The 14,937-nt window shown below is 38.7% G+C and overlaps 1 protein-coding gene across 3 annotated transcripts in view; it reads left to right on the top strand.

Annotated features, from left to right (window-relative positions):
- nck1b (NCK adaptor protein 1b) overlaps positions 1-14,937 on the top strand; it is a 67,202-nt gene that overhangs the window by 47,643 nt on the left and 4,622 nt on the right. Inside the window, exons 1-2 of one of the 3 annotated variants that reach the window (XM_077244135.1) lie at positions 2,302-2,527; positions 13,855-14,573. In XM_077244135.1, the coding sequence (XP_077100250.1) occupies positions 2,494-2,527; positions 13,855-14,573 (753 nt within the window). In that variant the 5' untranslated portion in view covers positions 2,302-2,493. Of the gene's footprint in view, positions 1-2,301; positions 2,528-3,106; positions 3,617-13,854; positions 14,574-14,937 lie in introns of those variants that run through there. The other 2 variants (XM_077244136.1, XM_077244134.1) reach the window with 2 other exon arrangements.

The raw sequence follows: 14,937 nt of genomic DNA, 5'->3' as shown, positions 1-14,937 counted from the left end.
ATTCACTTCCGTCTAAATGATCATTTGTTATTAAATTAGGGGCCGCTAAGACGACACCGTTCTCTCTAAACAGACTTTAAACGTGAACCTGTGATAGACGCTGATGGCGTTCACATGCGCATTAAGAATTGATTCTATAGTTATGTGCGTTTGAATATATGTGCGCAGGTTTGTAATTCCTTACAAACCATGCCTAAACAAACTACTTGTCTATAAATTTTGATGCAGAATTTTTATTTTATCTTATCACTCTGTGTGTGTGTATATATATAATATATATATATATATATATATATATATATATATCGGTTATATACACATACATGCATGCATAGCAATAAATATATATACACACATATTACATCTATATGTGTTGTGGACATCTTACATCCATGTGTGTGCATGCTTATAGACATTTTTAAAGGCGTGTGTGTGTCTGTATACATGATTACAAATAAAAGCATCCAATTATATATGCTATTAAATTGAAATTTTCTAAGCATCCTTTCAAAGCTACAGTTTCTACTATAGCAAATATTAGCTGGATATATAATGGAAGCTTTGTGTGCGCTGATGCTAATCTCTCCACCACTGTCTTTGCGGCCGTTTTGAAAATCCTCGTTCACACAGTCTCTTCTCTTGAGACTTTCTCTTGGTGTTGAGGTTGTTTATCTGTTGTTGTTTTATGCATATGTCCTCACCTTTAGGTGCTCTTCCTCCTCAGCCTTGTGCAATGCACAGATTTCCTGCAGATTGCGTCTGCTTGCACACCTTAAAGTCTGACAAAAACCACAATTTTCTCAGCTTCTTGTGCAAAATATAGCTTTTTTTTTAAATGAAACTTTCCCACAATTAGGGCTGCAAGATATTGGAAAAGTCTTTTTTTTGGGTGATATTTATTTGCTATATGAATACAGTTTCATCAGATGACTTGAATAGCTCTATTTAGAAAGAATGAATCATTCTCGAACGATTGGGGTGATTTTGTGGGAGAGTGAATCTGCATAGAAAATAACAAGCAAACAAATTAAAAGCGTAGATAAATGCAAGAGAACAAATTCAAGTTGAAAATTTGAATAATCAAAAGAAAAATAAGACTTTTGGAAAAAAAAAACTAACTCGATTTTTCTCAAAATTGACTTTGCTGATGTCATCGACTTCAAATAGGAATAGCTCATACTTTTTTTTGTCTGATTCCAACAAATCATACATCCCTTTGAATGTTTTTTTAATAGAGAATGTGCAAATAATAATTTAACTCATTTTTGACAATATGCTCATTGCGACTCATTTTGCCAGCAAGGGTCACATATAATTAATCTGTTAACTACAAAAGCAATTTTCTCTTTGCATTTTTGTTGATTGATTAACATTAATGACACTTAAGACCTAATGCACGGATCCAATATAATGATGTGCATCGGTTTTCTTTCTCTGTTTATGTTCACATAAGCGGCTGTGTTTACGAGGATACTCTCCGAGACGGGCATTTTGACAATTGTCTGTGTATGTGTCCGTTCAAGCATAAAAAGACGAGAAGAAGGTCTGAATTGAGTTCCCTTACATGCTTTAATCTCGTTTGATTGTTTAAAATGACAGGACTTAATAAACGCTTGCAAATTATAAACTTTGCAATTAATCTGCAAATCACGTTTTGAACCGTGTGGCCTGGTCCATACGGATCAACTACGATCCCTACCTTCTTAACATCGTACATCCTATCGCGGGTAACGTCACTGCTGAAACGATATATTGTGCAGCCCAACCCAAGTGTTGATAAAAAACCAATGCATGAAGCTTTTTGTTTTGTTTAAAAGCTGAGGCTCTGTTCTTTCTTTTTGATATATTATTGTATGTTCATATTCATACAACAAAAATAAAGTTTGTGGAGATGATCAAAAAAGCTGATGCAGGCTAAGTGGCAACTTTAAAAAAAACAAAACAAACAAACGCTGGCATGGAAAGTTGATTTTAATGTTTATGCAACATTGCTAATTTAAATCTTTTTTTTTTTTCATTTTAAATGCTGGTATCAGATGGTTATACCATTTTATATATTATAGTACGTAGTATTATTTTCATTGTACTTCAAAGAATAGGCTACTACATTAAAACATGTCCAAACATGCTACGTTCTTGATTTAGTGTGAACAGACCGGTTGTTCATGACTCTTTCTGTGAAAATGAATCTGAATCCTTTGAGGGCTGCAAAAACATGAAGAAAAAAAAGGATATATATTACTTTTTTTTTTTTTTTTTTTAAGAAACAAACTTGCTAATCCCCATATGTGCCATGAGTGAGCTATGTGTGTGGGTGTGAGGACAGACTAGTCCTCCTAAAGGAGGAATCGGTTCTGATTGGTTGACTCTGGTCACATGGTCCCTCCGCCTGGTTGTGGTGTAGGCAGTGAGTTGTTCCTGGCGGGAGGGTGTTTCACAGGGAATAGCAGCACAGCTGCGGAGGGAAGAGCCCAGTTGCCGGGATAGCCCAAAATGGATATGGCTAACCTCTTCAAACACTTCTTCCGTGAGTTTTGCCACCTTTTCTCTCCTCTTTATTATATCACCAGTCTAGAAAGTTGACAATGCTGAAAGTTGTGGCTTGGTCTTATTGCTTGTGGTGTTTGAGTTTGCATTGAGACATTCTTAGTGGCAGGATTAGGGAAGTTTGAAAGGCTTTTCCCCCTCTGAGCTGAGCTGGGTGCGAGTTTGTCAGTCACACACACACACACACACACACACACACACACACACACACACACACACACACACACACACACACACACACACACACACACACACACACACACACACACACACACACACACACACACTTTATTTATTACTTTTTTTTCTATTTATATGTCATTGGAAACCAACTATGAGCGAACACAAGTTTGTTAGGAAATGTGTCCTTTTTTCCCCTCGTTCTCTGTGTGTTAGTCGAGCAGCTGGGCGGGCAGTTCTCTGAAAAGCCTGTAATTGCACTTCACACACACACACACACACACACACACACACACACACACACACACACACACACACACACACACACACACACACACACACACACACACACACACACACACACACACACACACACACACACACACACACACTGCAATCAACAGTGTAAAGAACCTCCACTCCTCTTTGTGCACTTAAGCTCTCCTGTTACACTCAACCGGAATTTTCTTTCCCACCCGATCCTCCTTTAATCAGGTTTATCTTTTGAAGCACACTGGTTCTTGTTGGTCCAGCACGATGATGTTTTTCTGTTGTGTCGTGGGGGTTTCCTCGTGCCAGTGGGCCGTAGTTGGGCGACGTCAGCTCTCCGGTGAAACACTGAAAGCATTGTGTCATCTGGAGCTGATTGATGAAGCTCATATCTCTTCTGGGAGAACTGCTGCTGCTGGAATATATTCTTCCTTTCTACAGCCGCCGGATCAGTCATGGGTTCACTGACTTCCCTCGTGTTCCTCTTTCTGTAGCTGTGCAGTTTAGTGTCCATCTAGGCTTTTTAATTCAAGCACAAACCGGATACTGGCTCGTTGTGATGTTTTAACAGATGCCGAAGGATCGTTGGACATGATGTGGTCGTGTTTGAAGTGTTTGGGTATGTAATTGTGCTTGAGAATGTAATTGTGCTTGAGAAATAAGTACTTTAAAGGGATTGATTGGTTGACATTTTTGTTTTTAGTAATTATACACTGTAAAAAAAAAAAGAGTTGCTGCCTTAAACATCCAAGTTGGTTGTACTTTAAAATTTAAGTCATTTCAACTTAATGGAGTTGAATCTTGTATAAGGGATAAAAAAAAAGTTGAAAATTGCTTAACTTATTTTGATGAGTTAAAGCAATGTAAAAAATGTTGTTTTTTTCAGTGTATGACCCATACCATATTGGTTATCGGCTGTTATAGATTTTTTAGGTTTATTAGTATCGGTCTCTATTGGTTGTACAGCACTGTTCAAAACTTTGGGTCGTAACCATTTTTTGGGAAAATCTCTTATGCTCACTAAGTCTACATTTAATTGATAAATACTGTAAAACAATAATATTGTGAAAATAAATATGTATTAATATGCTGATTTTGTGTACAAGAAACATTTATTATTATCGATGTTGAAAACAGTTGTGTAGCTGAATTTCTTTTTTTTGGAAACCATGATTCATTTTTTTTGTCAGGATTCTTTGAACAGAAAGAAACTTTAAACACTTTTCGAAACATTATACATATTTTACTGTCACTTTCGATCAATTTAATGCATCCTTGCTGGATAAACGTATTAAAAAAAGTGTGTGTGTATATAAAACTTACTGACCCTAAACTTTTGAATGTGTAGCCTATGTCAAACAGTGCTGGGTATTGAATAATGCATGCTCATATCCTCTATTTTTTTTTACATTTAAATGACCTTTGCCATCGTGTAACACACTGCAAAAAATGTTGTTCTTTCTTAGTATCTTTGTCTTGTTTCGAAATGTCAATAATAATAAAAAATTGAATCAAGATGCATTTTACTAAAGTAGTAAAATGCCATAAGATATAGGCTATCTTGTTTTTTTGTTTGTTTTTGCTTAAAACAAGATATTATATCTTATGGCATTTTACTACTTTAGTAAATGCATCTTGATTTGAGAACTTTAAGATGTTTGTACTGGAAACAAGACAAAAATACTTTTTTTGCATTGCACTCGCTTAAAGTTAATCTTTAAAAACATTAATTTAATAGCAAAGCTCATAATATATACATTTGTCATACTGTACAATTGTACATTATAATACTGTGTGTGTCTAAATTCAATTGTAGATTTTTTAAACAATTGATTTCTTTTTTTATTGTTAGGGTTAGGATTAGCCATAACATGAAAATGATTATTGGCTCAGTGGTTTCAGCAGATTATTGATATCGGTAATATTCAGTGAAGCAGAAAAAACGCCATGTTTTTTAAAAGTTGAACTTCTGTTTAGAGCCCTGCGTTTTTAGCCAACACGTTATGCATGAGACGCTGCAAAAGACACAAGGCACGAGCGCAACTGTCAAACACATCCGTCTAGCACGTGTTTACACCGGAAAACAATGGAAAAGCAGCCCCGTGGAATAGAAAAATCACGTTCTGTGTGAACAACCCCTTAACGGGATAGTTCACCCAAAAAATCATTTACTCACCCTCAAGTTGTTCCTATGAGATTCTTTCTTCTAATGAACAGTTAAAGGTAGCCATTGATTTAGGCATTTTTGGGTGAACTATCCCTTTAATGCTTGCTTAATGACATGCAACTATAGTATAAACGGTGTTTAGAGGATAGGGCTGTCTGTCATGATTATAGATTTTCACTACACTTATGGCCATAATACATTTTGGAAAAAAAATATTTCATCCTTGAAGTTAAATTCATCTTTAACTTTGTGGTTAGTTTTTTCTGGTTAAAGGTGGGGTATAGGATTTGGAAAACGACCGGCAGATTTTGAAAATACACAAATCAAATGGTCCTACCTTCTTTCCTCCAACGCTGGCTCTGACTCCACCCATTCGAAGAACATCGACGCGCAATCAAGCACGAGCTAAAACTCAGATGCGCGAGAGATTGTAGTGACGATTTACTACTAATCATGGAACCGGCTTTACTGACGAGATGCGCATGCGGCACGAGCTTTGAGTACGCGCAGGAAGGGGGTCACGCGCGCTGGGGGGAGGGGTGTGTGGTGCGACCGTTTGATTGACGAACTTACTGTCCAATGATTCCAGGTGGTCTTGGACATGATTGGCTGGAGTTTTTCGAGTCCTGCCCGTTCCACAGATGATTAAATTGCTTAATTTTCATTTCAGTGCTTCTAAGTCTAACTCAGTGGCTGTAAGTGGGTTAGGAATAGGATTTCAAGTTATTTTGAAATGGACAAAAAAGAGAATCACACACCCCACCTTTAATGAATCGCATTGAAAATATGAGTGTAGGAAGGCAGAGAGAGAGTTTGTCAAATCAAAACTTTGATAGTTGGCGCTAAACTTGACATAAACCTAGACTTGTCTTCATGTGGTGTATTTTAATGTGTAAACACTAATGTTGCATGGAAAAGAGCAGCTTGTAACTTCTTCAAAATATCTCCTTTTGTGTCGTACGGAAGAAAGAAAGTGATGCGAGTTTGGAATGAATCGATGCTGATTTTTGTCCCTTAAATAACCGTCCTGTGAGGTGGTCTTCGCTTTAGCAGTTTTTCTACTCCACCTCACCCTTTCTCTCTCTTCCTGTGGTTCAGCCTTCGCTCGTAGCGGAAGTGGTTTAATTTGAGACAGATTCTCCTCAGATGTTTGGAGCCTGTGAGGGAGGAAGTGAGGAAACCGGGTTGTTGATTCACTGCAGCGTCAGCCCATCCGTCTGTTTTCCTCCACTTCCCAGTCCGACACTTTTTTTATAGAGCCAGTCAACTCTTCCTCTGTGAGACGGACAGACGCACACGCATGCATGCGAGTGTCCCTCACACACGACGAGGGCAGGAAGTGCTGATGGCTTTCTGGAGTGTTCCTGACTGAAACACACACTTCAGGCTGTGCTGGTTCTGCGTACGTGGATGAGCTGTGACCCCCGTTTGACTCCCTCTCTCTCGACAGACCCGCGCTAGCCAAACAAGCACAGATGTGTGTGACGGAGGCGTTTACCAGCACGTCATCAGAACTCGGCGTCAGCACTTAGAACGAGGAATGTCACAAAAAGTTTCGCCCCAAAATCAAAAGAAAGAATTAAGACATTATAGTCTGTGTTTTGTGTACTGGGGCCAGTTGCATAAACATAGCCATTAAGTTAAGCCTGTGTCTTAAGAACTAGTATGACCAACTAGCTGTTCGTTAGGGCTTATCAGCCTTACATTTCATTATCAAATTAGACTAATCTACGTTTTTATGTAACTGACTTAAAAAATGTATGAGCAGTCTTAAAGAGAAATACTGGGTGACTAACTTGTAAGACTAGTCTTAGCAGTTTATGCAAAAAAAGTATTTTCACTACAGTAATGCAGTATTGAAAACCATATGAATCATAAAATGTAACAACCGTTAGCAAATCTATAAATTAATACTGTACATTACAACATTGTGTGACACATACCATCTTAAACTATGGATTTTAGATTTTAATACTTTATTTTTAATATATGTAGACAAAATAATCTCAATCTTTTTTACAATGTTAAGTTTGTTTTTCCCAGTGCGAGAAAACGTTATTAAAAAAGAAAAACTTTTATTTATTGTCTTTAAAACTTTTTATTAATTCAATTTTATTATTATATATTGTATTTTGGGATTAAATATTTGATTATATTTTTGTTGTGAAATTCAACGTTCATTTCTAGATCAGTCTTTGCAACAGATAAGTGTTTTAAGCTGTTGTTTATCATCTGTGTGCTTCATTTAGGGAAATGAAAATGATTTTTGAGGTCTGTTTCTTGCAGATAGTTGTTGTTTTTATTTGTGCATCGATCGAGCATGTGATGTGCACAGACAGCCTTGAGCTCTGTGGTTTACAGTCACTGTCATTGGAGGCCTTTTGATGTCTCGTCTTTTTTTAGTTAATGTCTCGTTTTCCGCTCTGCTTCGAGTCCAGCATTTTAGATTAGAAGAATAAAGTTATTTTCTTGTATCTCCCTCATTCATACATTTGGGTACATTGTCATAAGAGTCTTCTGAGATTATTTTCACAGTATCTCTCTGTCTTGCACATTTTTTGTAGGCAACTATACAACAGCTGTTACAGTATGCGGACTGTACAATGACAATGATTCTTGAAGTGCCTTGAAGCAACTTGAAAACACAGTGTTGTATAAATATGTATCTTCAGTTCCATGGTATACATTTAAATATTTAACATCTGATACAACCTCGTTTCCATGGTACAACCACAATAAATGTGGTCACACAGACTTTTCCATGGTACTACCACAATAAATTTGGTCACACACACACACACACACACACACACACACACACACACACACACACACACACACACACACACACACACACACACACACACACACACACACACACACACACACACACACACACACACACACACACACACACACACACACACACACACAGTGGTAGTACCATGGAAAAGAGGTTGTATCCGATGTTAGATATGTATGTGTGTGTGTATATATATATATGCATGCATGTGTGTATAATGTGTGTGTATATATTTGTCCATTTTACAAGGGTTTGTTGTCCATACTTTCATGGCATTTATTTACTGTGCATAGCTGCAGTTGTAATTGAAACATCCACCTTTTCATGGCTGTAGGTTGCTTTTAAATGGAGTACAGCCCTATATTGGGGAACAATAGGATGAACTCACCAGAGGAAACAACTTATCCAAGTTGCACTGAGAGGAAAGAAGGGGTCGGGAGAAAGGGAAGTGGATGTAGTCTGTTGGGCGGGTGTCATAGTAGCTTTATATGAATCATACTCAGCTGGGTCTTTACAAGTTGAAATGGTTGCCAGTTAATTGCAGATGGCAGATTTAGCTTAAACTTGAGAAAAAAAAACGGAAAAAAAACTTTTACAAGTAATATTAGAGAGACAAATAGAAATAAAAACACTGTGATAGATGCACATTGAGTTCTGGCCATGTAAAGTGTGCAGCTTCCTTCCAGAGGATCCTCTGTACGAATCCAGGAAAATTCCTTATCCTGTATTCAGGAAACACGCCATGGCTCCATACAATGTGTTTTGTTCTATTAGCAGCACATCCCTGAACACATAGGCCCTGTCCCATGGCACACTTCATGCACTTTCAGTCTTTTGGACAATGGCTGCCTCGTGCGTGCGTCCGTTAAGTCCATGAGACTTTAGGGTGTCCCAGTTTTCATTTTAGGTCTCGAAGGGTGCTCGCGAGCTTTGCGGTCGATATGCGCCCTTGATTCGCACTTTTACACTGATGTGAGCTCCACAGCAGAGTTCTTCCCGACAGTCAAAGCGGCGTTACGTCACAAAAGTGCAGACTTGTAGGAAGACCGTTAGTGCTTAGGCTGCCATTTGTGACAGGGCCAGAGACCAGATTATCAGAGGCTTGGGCTCGGTCAAAGCCTCATAGCATTATGGTGGCAAGTTTTGTTATTTGACGAGTGTCATTTGCATTTTTTTTGTTTTTTTGTTCAGAATTCAAAATATTATTCCTAAGTGGGATAATACCCGCCATGTGTGCTGGTGAAACCTGATTTCACTTAGTACATGTTCTTGGAACAGCACTCCAATCAACCAATGAGATTTGAGGGACCACTGTTGCTTTCGTCAATGAAAATGATGACTAAATATCGTCGTCAACGAACCTTTATCACGTGACAAACGAGATGAGACGCAACGTAAATGCTGGTCATGTCACGATGACTATAATTAAATGTATAATGCAATATTGTTGAAGAATAAAAACGAGACTAAATGTGGTTTACAAAATAAAAACTATGCTAAAATGTGTCTTCATTTCCGACCCGAATTTTGACTAGACTAAAGAGAGTATGAACTAGGGCTGAAACGATTCCTCGAGTTACTCGATTACAAAAATTCCTCAAGGCAAAAACTCTGCCTCGAAGCCTCATTAAATTCCTATGACGCGCACTATAGGCGCGGCGCAGGGATTTGACGGTTTCACACGGACCGTTTATTCACACGGACCTGTTCAGGAAGCATATATTTTGAATTTAGTTGGCGCGATGGCGGAGAATAAATATGTAAATAAACGGCAGAAATTGTGGGATCATTACACACTTAATTCACTTAATAGACTTAACTTGCTGAAACGAGGTAACGTAGTCTAAGCTTATTGAGGTTCGCTGATTTTAATCCCATACTGTATTTGTAGCGATGTCGTCGTGATGCGGTTTGACTAGATATGATTTTTAGCTTTGATGACATTTTTAAGTAGTAAACGTAACTATCACGTTCAATTGCAAGAGAGTATAGCCTAAAAAAGGAACCCCTTCACACACACACACACACACACACACACACACACACACACACACACACACACACACACACACACACACACACACACACACACACACACGCACCAGTCAGACCGATTGCAGCAATGCATCACATATGCTTAAACTTTTATGTAGCCACGCAACAATAATTTCAGCATGCATTCACTGTTACACACCGGGACGTGATGGAGGAACAAATGTTGTATTGCAGTCTTTGCGAGACCTTGTTTGTATTTCACGTCTGCCAAATACAGACAACAACAAAAAATTAAAGTCCAGCCTGTTGGTTTTTAATAAAGATTCGGAGTACTCATTTTTCAGTTAAAACGCACGGAACAAAAAGTGCGTCAGCTTGTACTGAGTGTTCAACAACAAGTCACGTTACAGCTCTTCTTCAGCGTTAAACTACCAGAATACACAAATATTCTTAGTTGCTTAGAGTGGTTATATTATAACATCTTAAAGGAAAATTCACATATGAGATAGCTTTATAACTTGCATACTATATAACTTATAGTATATAACTTATAACAGCTTTAACTGAAATAGACACAAGTTTAATATAACTATTCTGTTAATAAAACACACACACACAAAAAAAATCCGATTACTCGATTAATCGATCGATTAAGTGCTAGATTAATCGATTACAAAAATAATCGATAGCTGTAGCCCTAGTATGAACGTGATTAAAACTAATAAAAAATTAAATGAAAGCTTGACACATAGACTAGACTAAAACTAAAATTAAAACAGGGCTTCAAAAACAACACTATGAGGGACAAGTTTACAGTTTCTGTCAAGTTTAGGCTTACAAGCAGGGTTAGGTGCTTCTATTCACATATCATTTTTCCTCTGATTTATGGATAAGTTATGGCTAGGGATAGGGTTAGGACTACATTTTTTGTACAGTAATGTTGTTGCAGGATCAACAAGCAAAATCACAGCAACCCATTTGTGATACAGCCTGTTTGTGAAATTATGTTTGTGTTGATGTTGTTGGTTATTGTCTGAGAGTGTTAGTTAAGAGATTTGGAAAAACTTAGTAAACTCTCGATGACTGAGTGGGTGGATTACCCTCCGTCTCGTCAAGCAACATCAATCATATTACGCTCGAGAAAACTACCACCACTGATCTGAATGTTCACACACCCAAGATCAGTTTCTTTGTTTAACAAGTGACAACTTGAATTTTACCTCCATAATCCTTGTATATTTTAGCCCTGTATTTGAGATCTGCTCTTATTCACACTTCTTTATTCAAATTTCAGAACAGATGAACAGAAAAGCCCTATAAAAACAGTCCAAACTACTTTTTCCACTATATTTCATGTCTTATGAATTCATATACGTATGTATATGTGATAAAAGAGACCCAAATATTTGATGATGATATTATTATTGTAAACTACCAATGTGCAAACCGTTTTTAACTGGATTTTTTTTTTATGAATCAATTGATCTGGTTCACAAAACCTTTCTGAATGATTCCTTTATGAATCGTAACGATCTGGTTCTTATCTCATTTCATTTTTGGGTTAACCATCCCTTTAAGAAATGTCTTTTGAATTTGTGGATGATCATGAGTTGACCTTGTGCTGTCAGAAGGTTCACACACCCATGGTTACATGCACCAACACGTCCACGCATGAGCACTAAATGCTCAAGTTACTATTGCTCTACCACTTCACGTTTACTTCCTGCTCACATTGACCATGCAAATGTCCACCCCCCTCAATCGGACATAGCTTAGGGGCCAGAGGCAAATATCTTGGTTTGAGATTTCATGTATTTGTAATGCAAATCAGGCAGTAGAGGCATCCGCAAGCACAGAATAAATTCCTCTGGCCTTGAGCTTTGATAAGCATCTTGCTCTGAGCAAAAGGGGCTCTTGGAAAAGCTTTGTTCTCACTCAGTTAACCTTTAACCTCTGAGTAAGCATAAAGTAAATTGGGTGTTTCCTTTTAGATTAGTTAAGAGTATATCCATGATTTCAGCTGCTTCTCGGTTGTCAAGTTTTGAACAATCATAGCTGCTAAGTATTGCCTACAGGTATATGACGTTAAAATGGTAAAGGCTGAGTTTGCCTACTTCCCAGATAGATTAGTAACAAAATGAATCCTGTGTTTTACATCTTTTTTTGGGGGATAGTTTACATCTTTTATGTTAATAATATCATGGCTATTTGGAGATATCCATTTTAAAAACCTCATAAACAGCCTAAGGTGCTGAGGTGGACTTAGTTGGGCAAAATGCTTATCTCCTGGTAAGAATGGTCTGACCTGATGGTTTTAGAGTGGTTTGTGGTACTTTGAGCAAACCTTCTCAGATCAGCAACCCACCTTAGAATACATGCTGTAAAACTAGCCTATTGTAATAGCATGGCATTCTTTGAAGAACCATGTACTTTGTCTTGTATACAGTACCATGGTATTATAATCTAATACAATAATTGTGTTGCTGCAGTACAATTTTGAAAGGTATCTAAAGAGAACATGTGTTTATCTGTCCTGGGCCAGTACAAACTTCACTGCCAAGTGGACATTCCTGTATGGTAACACTATTCACAAACCTTTGCCAAACCCGCCAACATGGTCGAAAGGCCTCAGGGTTCAGATATTCTCCATTAATCCTGCTGACCGACCCACTTGGCTTGACCTAATGTGGTCGGACAAGCCGAAATCCTCAACTATATCCATGAACTTAACCCAACACTCCCTCACTCATTCCCTCCCCGTGGAGGAGGACGATGGGTGTGGTTTTCATTCCAGTGTCTCTTTGCAGTTAATTGTACTTTTCTCTGAATAATAGAGCTAAAGCGCACAGCTGTGTCTTGCAAATGAGTGAAGCAGGTGGAAAATGATAAATATCCTTTCTGAGAATAAATTTGACACATTAGTATCATGGTGGCAATAATTATTTTTTTTTGCGTTGTCATAAAGCAAGCAAATGTTTTGGTTTGCAGAACTGTTCTGTTGCTCTTACATGCCTGTTCACATGGACATAATTGAATAATTTCCATAATCAAGGAGGAAAGCAAAGATGCACGGCTTGTCATATGATTTGTGAGTGGTGAGAACATGATTAGTTGGTTGTGATTGGGTGGTTTCTAAACTGGACCAGCGCCTGTGTTTACTAAGAGAGGACACTGCTCAAGCAGGCGGGAGCTGATCGCTACTGTACCCCTGTCAGTGTGAAAACACAAGCCTCACTGCACTGTAACATGTGTTTGGACAAGTTCTCCTTTCACTCATGCCCTGCCTGTTGGTGCCTGTATCAAAATACAATACTCTTTGGTTTCACAGATAATTTCAACAAGAATGGAATGAATACAGGGTGCGGGGTGATGAAATTACCCCCTGAAGAGATTGTCTCAGCACATTTTTCATTTCCAATCAAGATTTTCCATTAAAAATACCTTTTGTTAAATGTGTTGTTTTAAAGTGGTGCAGTCAATGTCATTAAGCTAATGCATGAGTTTTTGCTCAGGATACAAAATAACCTAGTCAGTGTGAAACCAAGTCAGGAATCAGAGTTACACTTGGTTCGCAGTGTTCACACAGGTTAGCATTAATGCTTTTTAAAGCATTATCTCAGGAATTCTTCATGGAAAAGGCATACCCAGAACGCAGAAACAAGCTCACTGAAAAAAAATGTTTTGATTTGCTAGCAATTTAAATGGAATTGGTGGTTCATTGCAGTTCCTCTGGGAGTTGCTGCATTGCATTTGTGTGCACTCTGTTCAACTGTGTCGTATTGCCAATTTTTTGTGGGATTGTTGTAGATGAGCACAAAGATGAGTGCAAAGACGACACCTGTTGTATATTTCAGAAAACCCTTAATTGTACTTCTTTTCTGTATGTATGCAGGGATCGGTAAGGTGAAAAGGAAAACAGGCATGCGTGAAACAGCCTCCAACTCGGACTCTGACTTCAATCCAGACAACAGCGAACGTCTGTATGACCTAAACCTTCCTGCGCTCGTCAAATTCAGCTACGCGGCCGAGCGGGAAGATGAGTTGTCGTTGGTTAAGGGCACAAGGGTCATCGTCATGGAGAAGTGCAGCGATGGCTGGTGGAGGGGAAGCTACAATGGCCGTTCGGGATGGTTCCCATCCAACTACGTGACGGAGGATGCAGACGGATCGGCGAGCAACGACTCTGCTGGCTTGTCGGAGAAGCTGGCTGCTGTTGTTCATAGTGTGAACGGCAACCGAGTGTTGCACACCGTACAGGCACTCTACCCGTTCAGCTCGGGCAACGACGAAGAGCTGAACTTTGAGAAGGGTGAGGTTATGGATGTTGTGGAGAAGCCAGAAAATGACCCAGAGTGGTGGAAGTGTCGCAAATCCGACGGGCAGATGGGACTTGTGCCGAAAAACTACGTGAATGTTCTGCAGGAGTCGCACAACTCGGCCAGCATGGCAGGGCCGCCCACACCTGACTGTGACTACATTGAGCCTTCATCCAGCGGACGCTTCGCTGGCAAGCAGTGGTACTACGGGAAGGTGACGCGCCATCAGGCAGAAGTGGCACTCAACCTAAGGGGCACAGAGGGAGACTTTCTTATTCGGGACAGCGAGTCCTCTGTGAGTAGACTGAAATCTTCCTCATCATATTCTCATGAAGGTGCTTAAGTACCATAGTTCGGTCCTCATTTCAGGAAAAAACCCTTCTCCATATTAAGTCAAAGTTCAATGTGACTTTTGAAATGTTATTTTTGAAGTGGAGAGTTGAGCATTACACCATCAATTTCATAGTTTCTTTCATAGTCCTCTGTTCCTTGAGCTGCCTACCTAGACGGCATTTGTATTATGTTTTTGAGTATTATGTTAGTTTAGCAACATGATAAACTGCAACATCTTTTGGAATCAATTATGAGTCAATTCTTCCTTGTTTTGCTTGAGGTGAGGAGTGCTTGTTTTTTATGAGCTTGTAGATGACGATGCTACC

The sequence above is a fragment of the Siphateles boraxobius genome, unplaced genomic scaffold (assembly GCF_051911475.1).
Source record: "Siphateles boraxobius isolate OS27281-9 unplaced genomic scaffold, OSU_SipBor_1 26, whole genome shotgun sequence".
NCBI classification, from domain to species: domain Eukaryota; kingdom Metazoa; phylum Chordata; class Actinopteri; order Cypriniformes; family Leuciscidae; genus Siphateles; species Siphateles boraxobius.
This window is presented reverse-complemented; position numbering and strand designations above follow the sequence as displayed.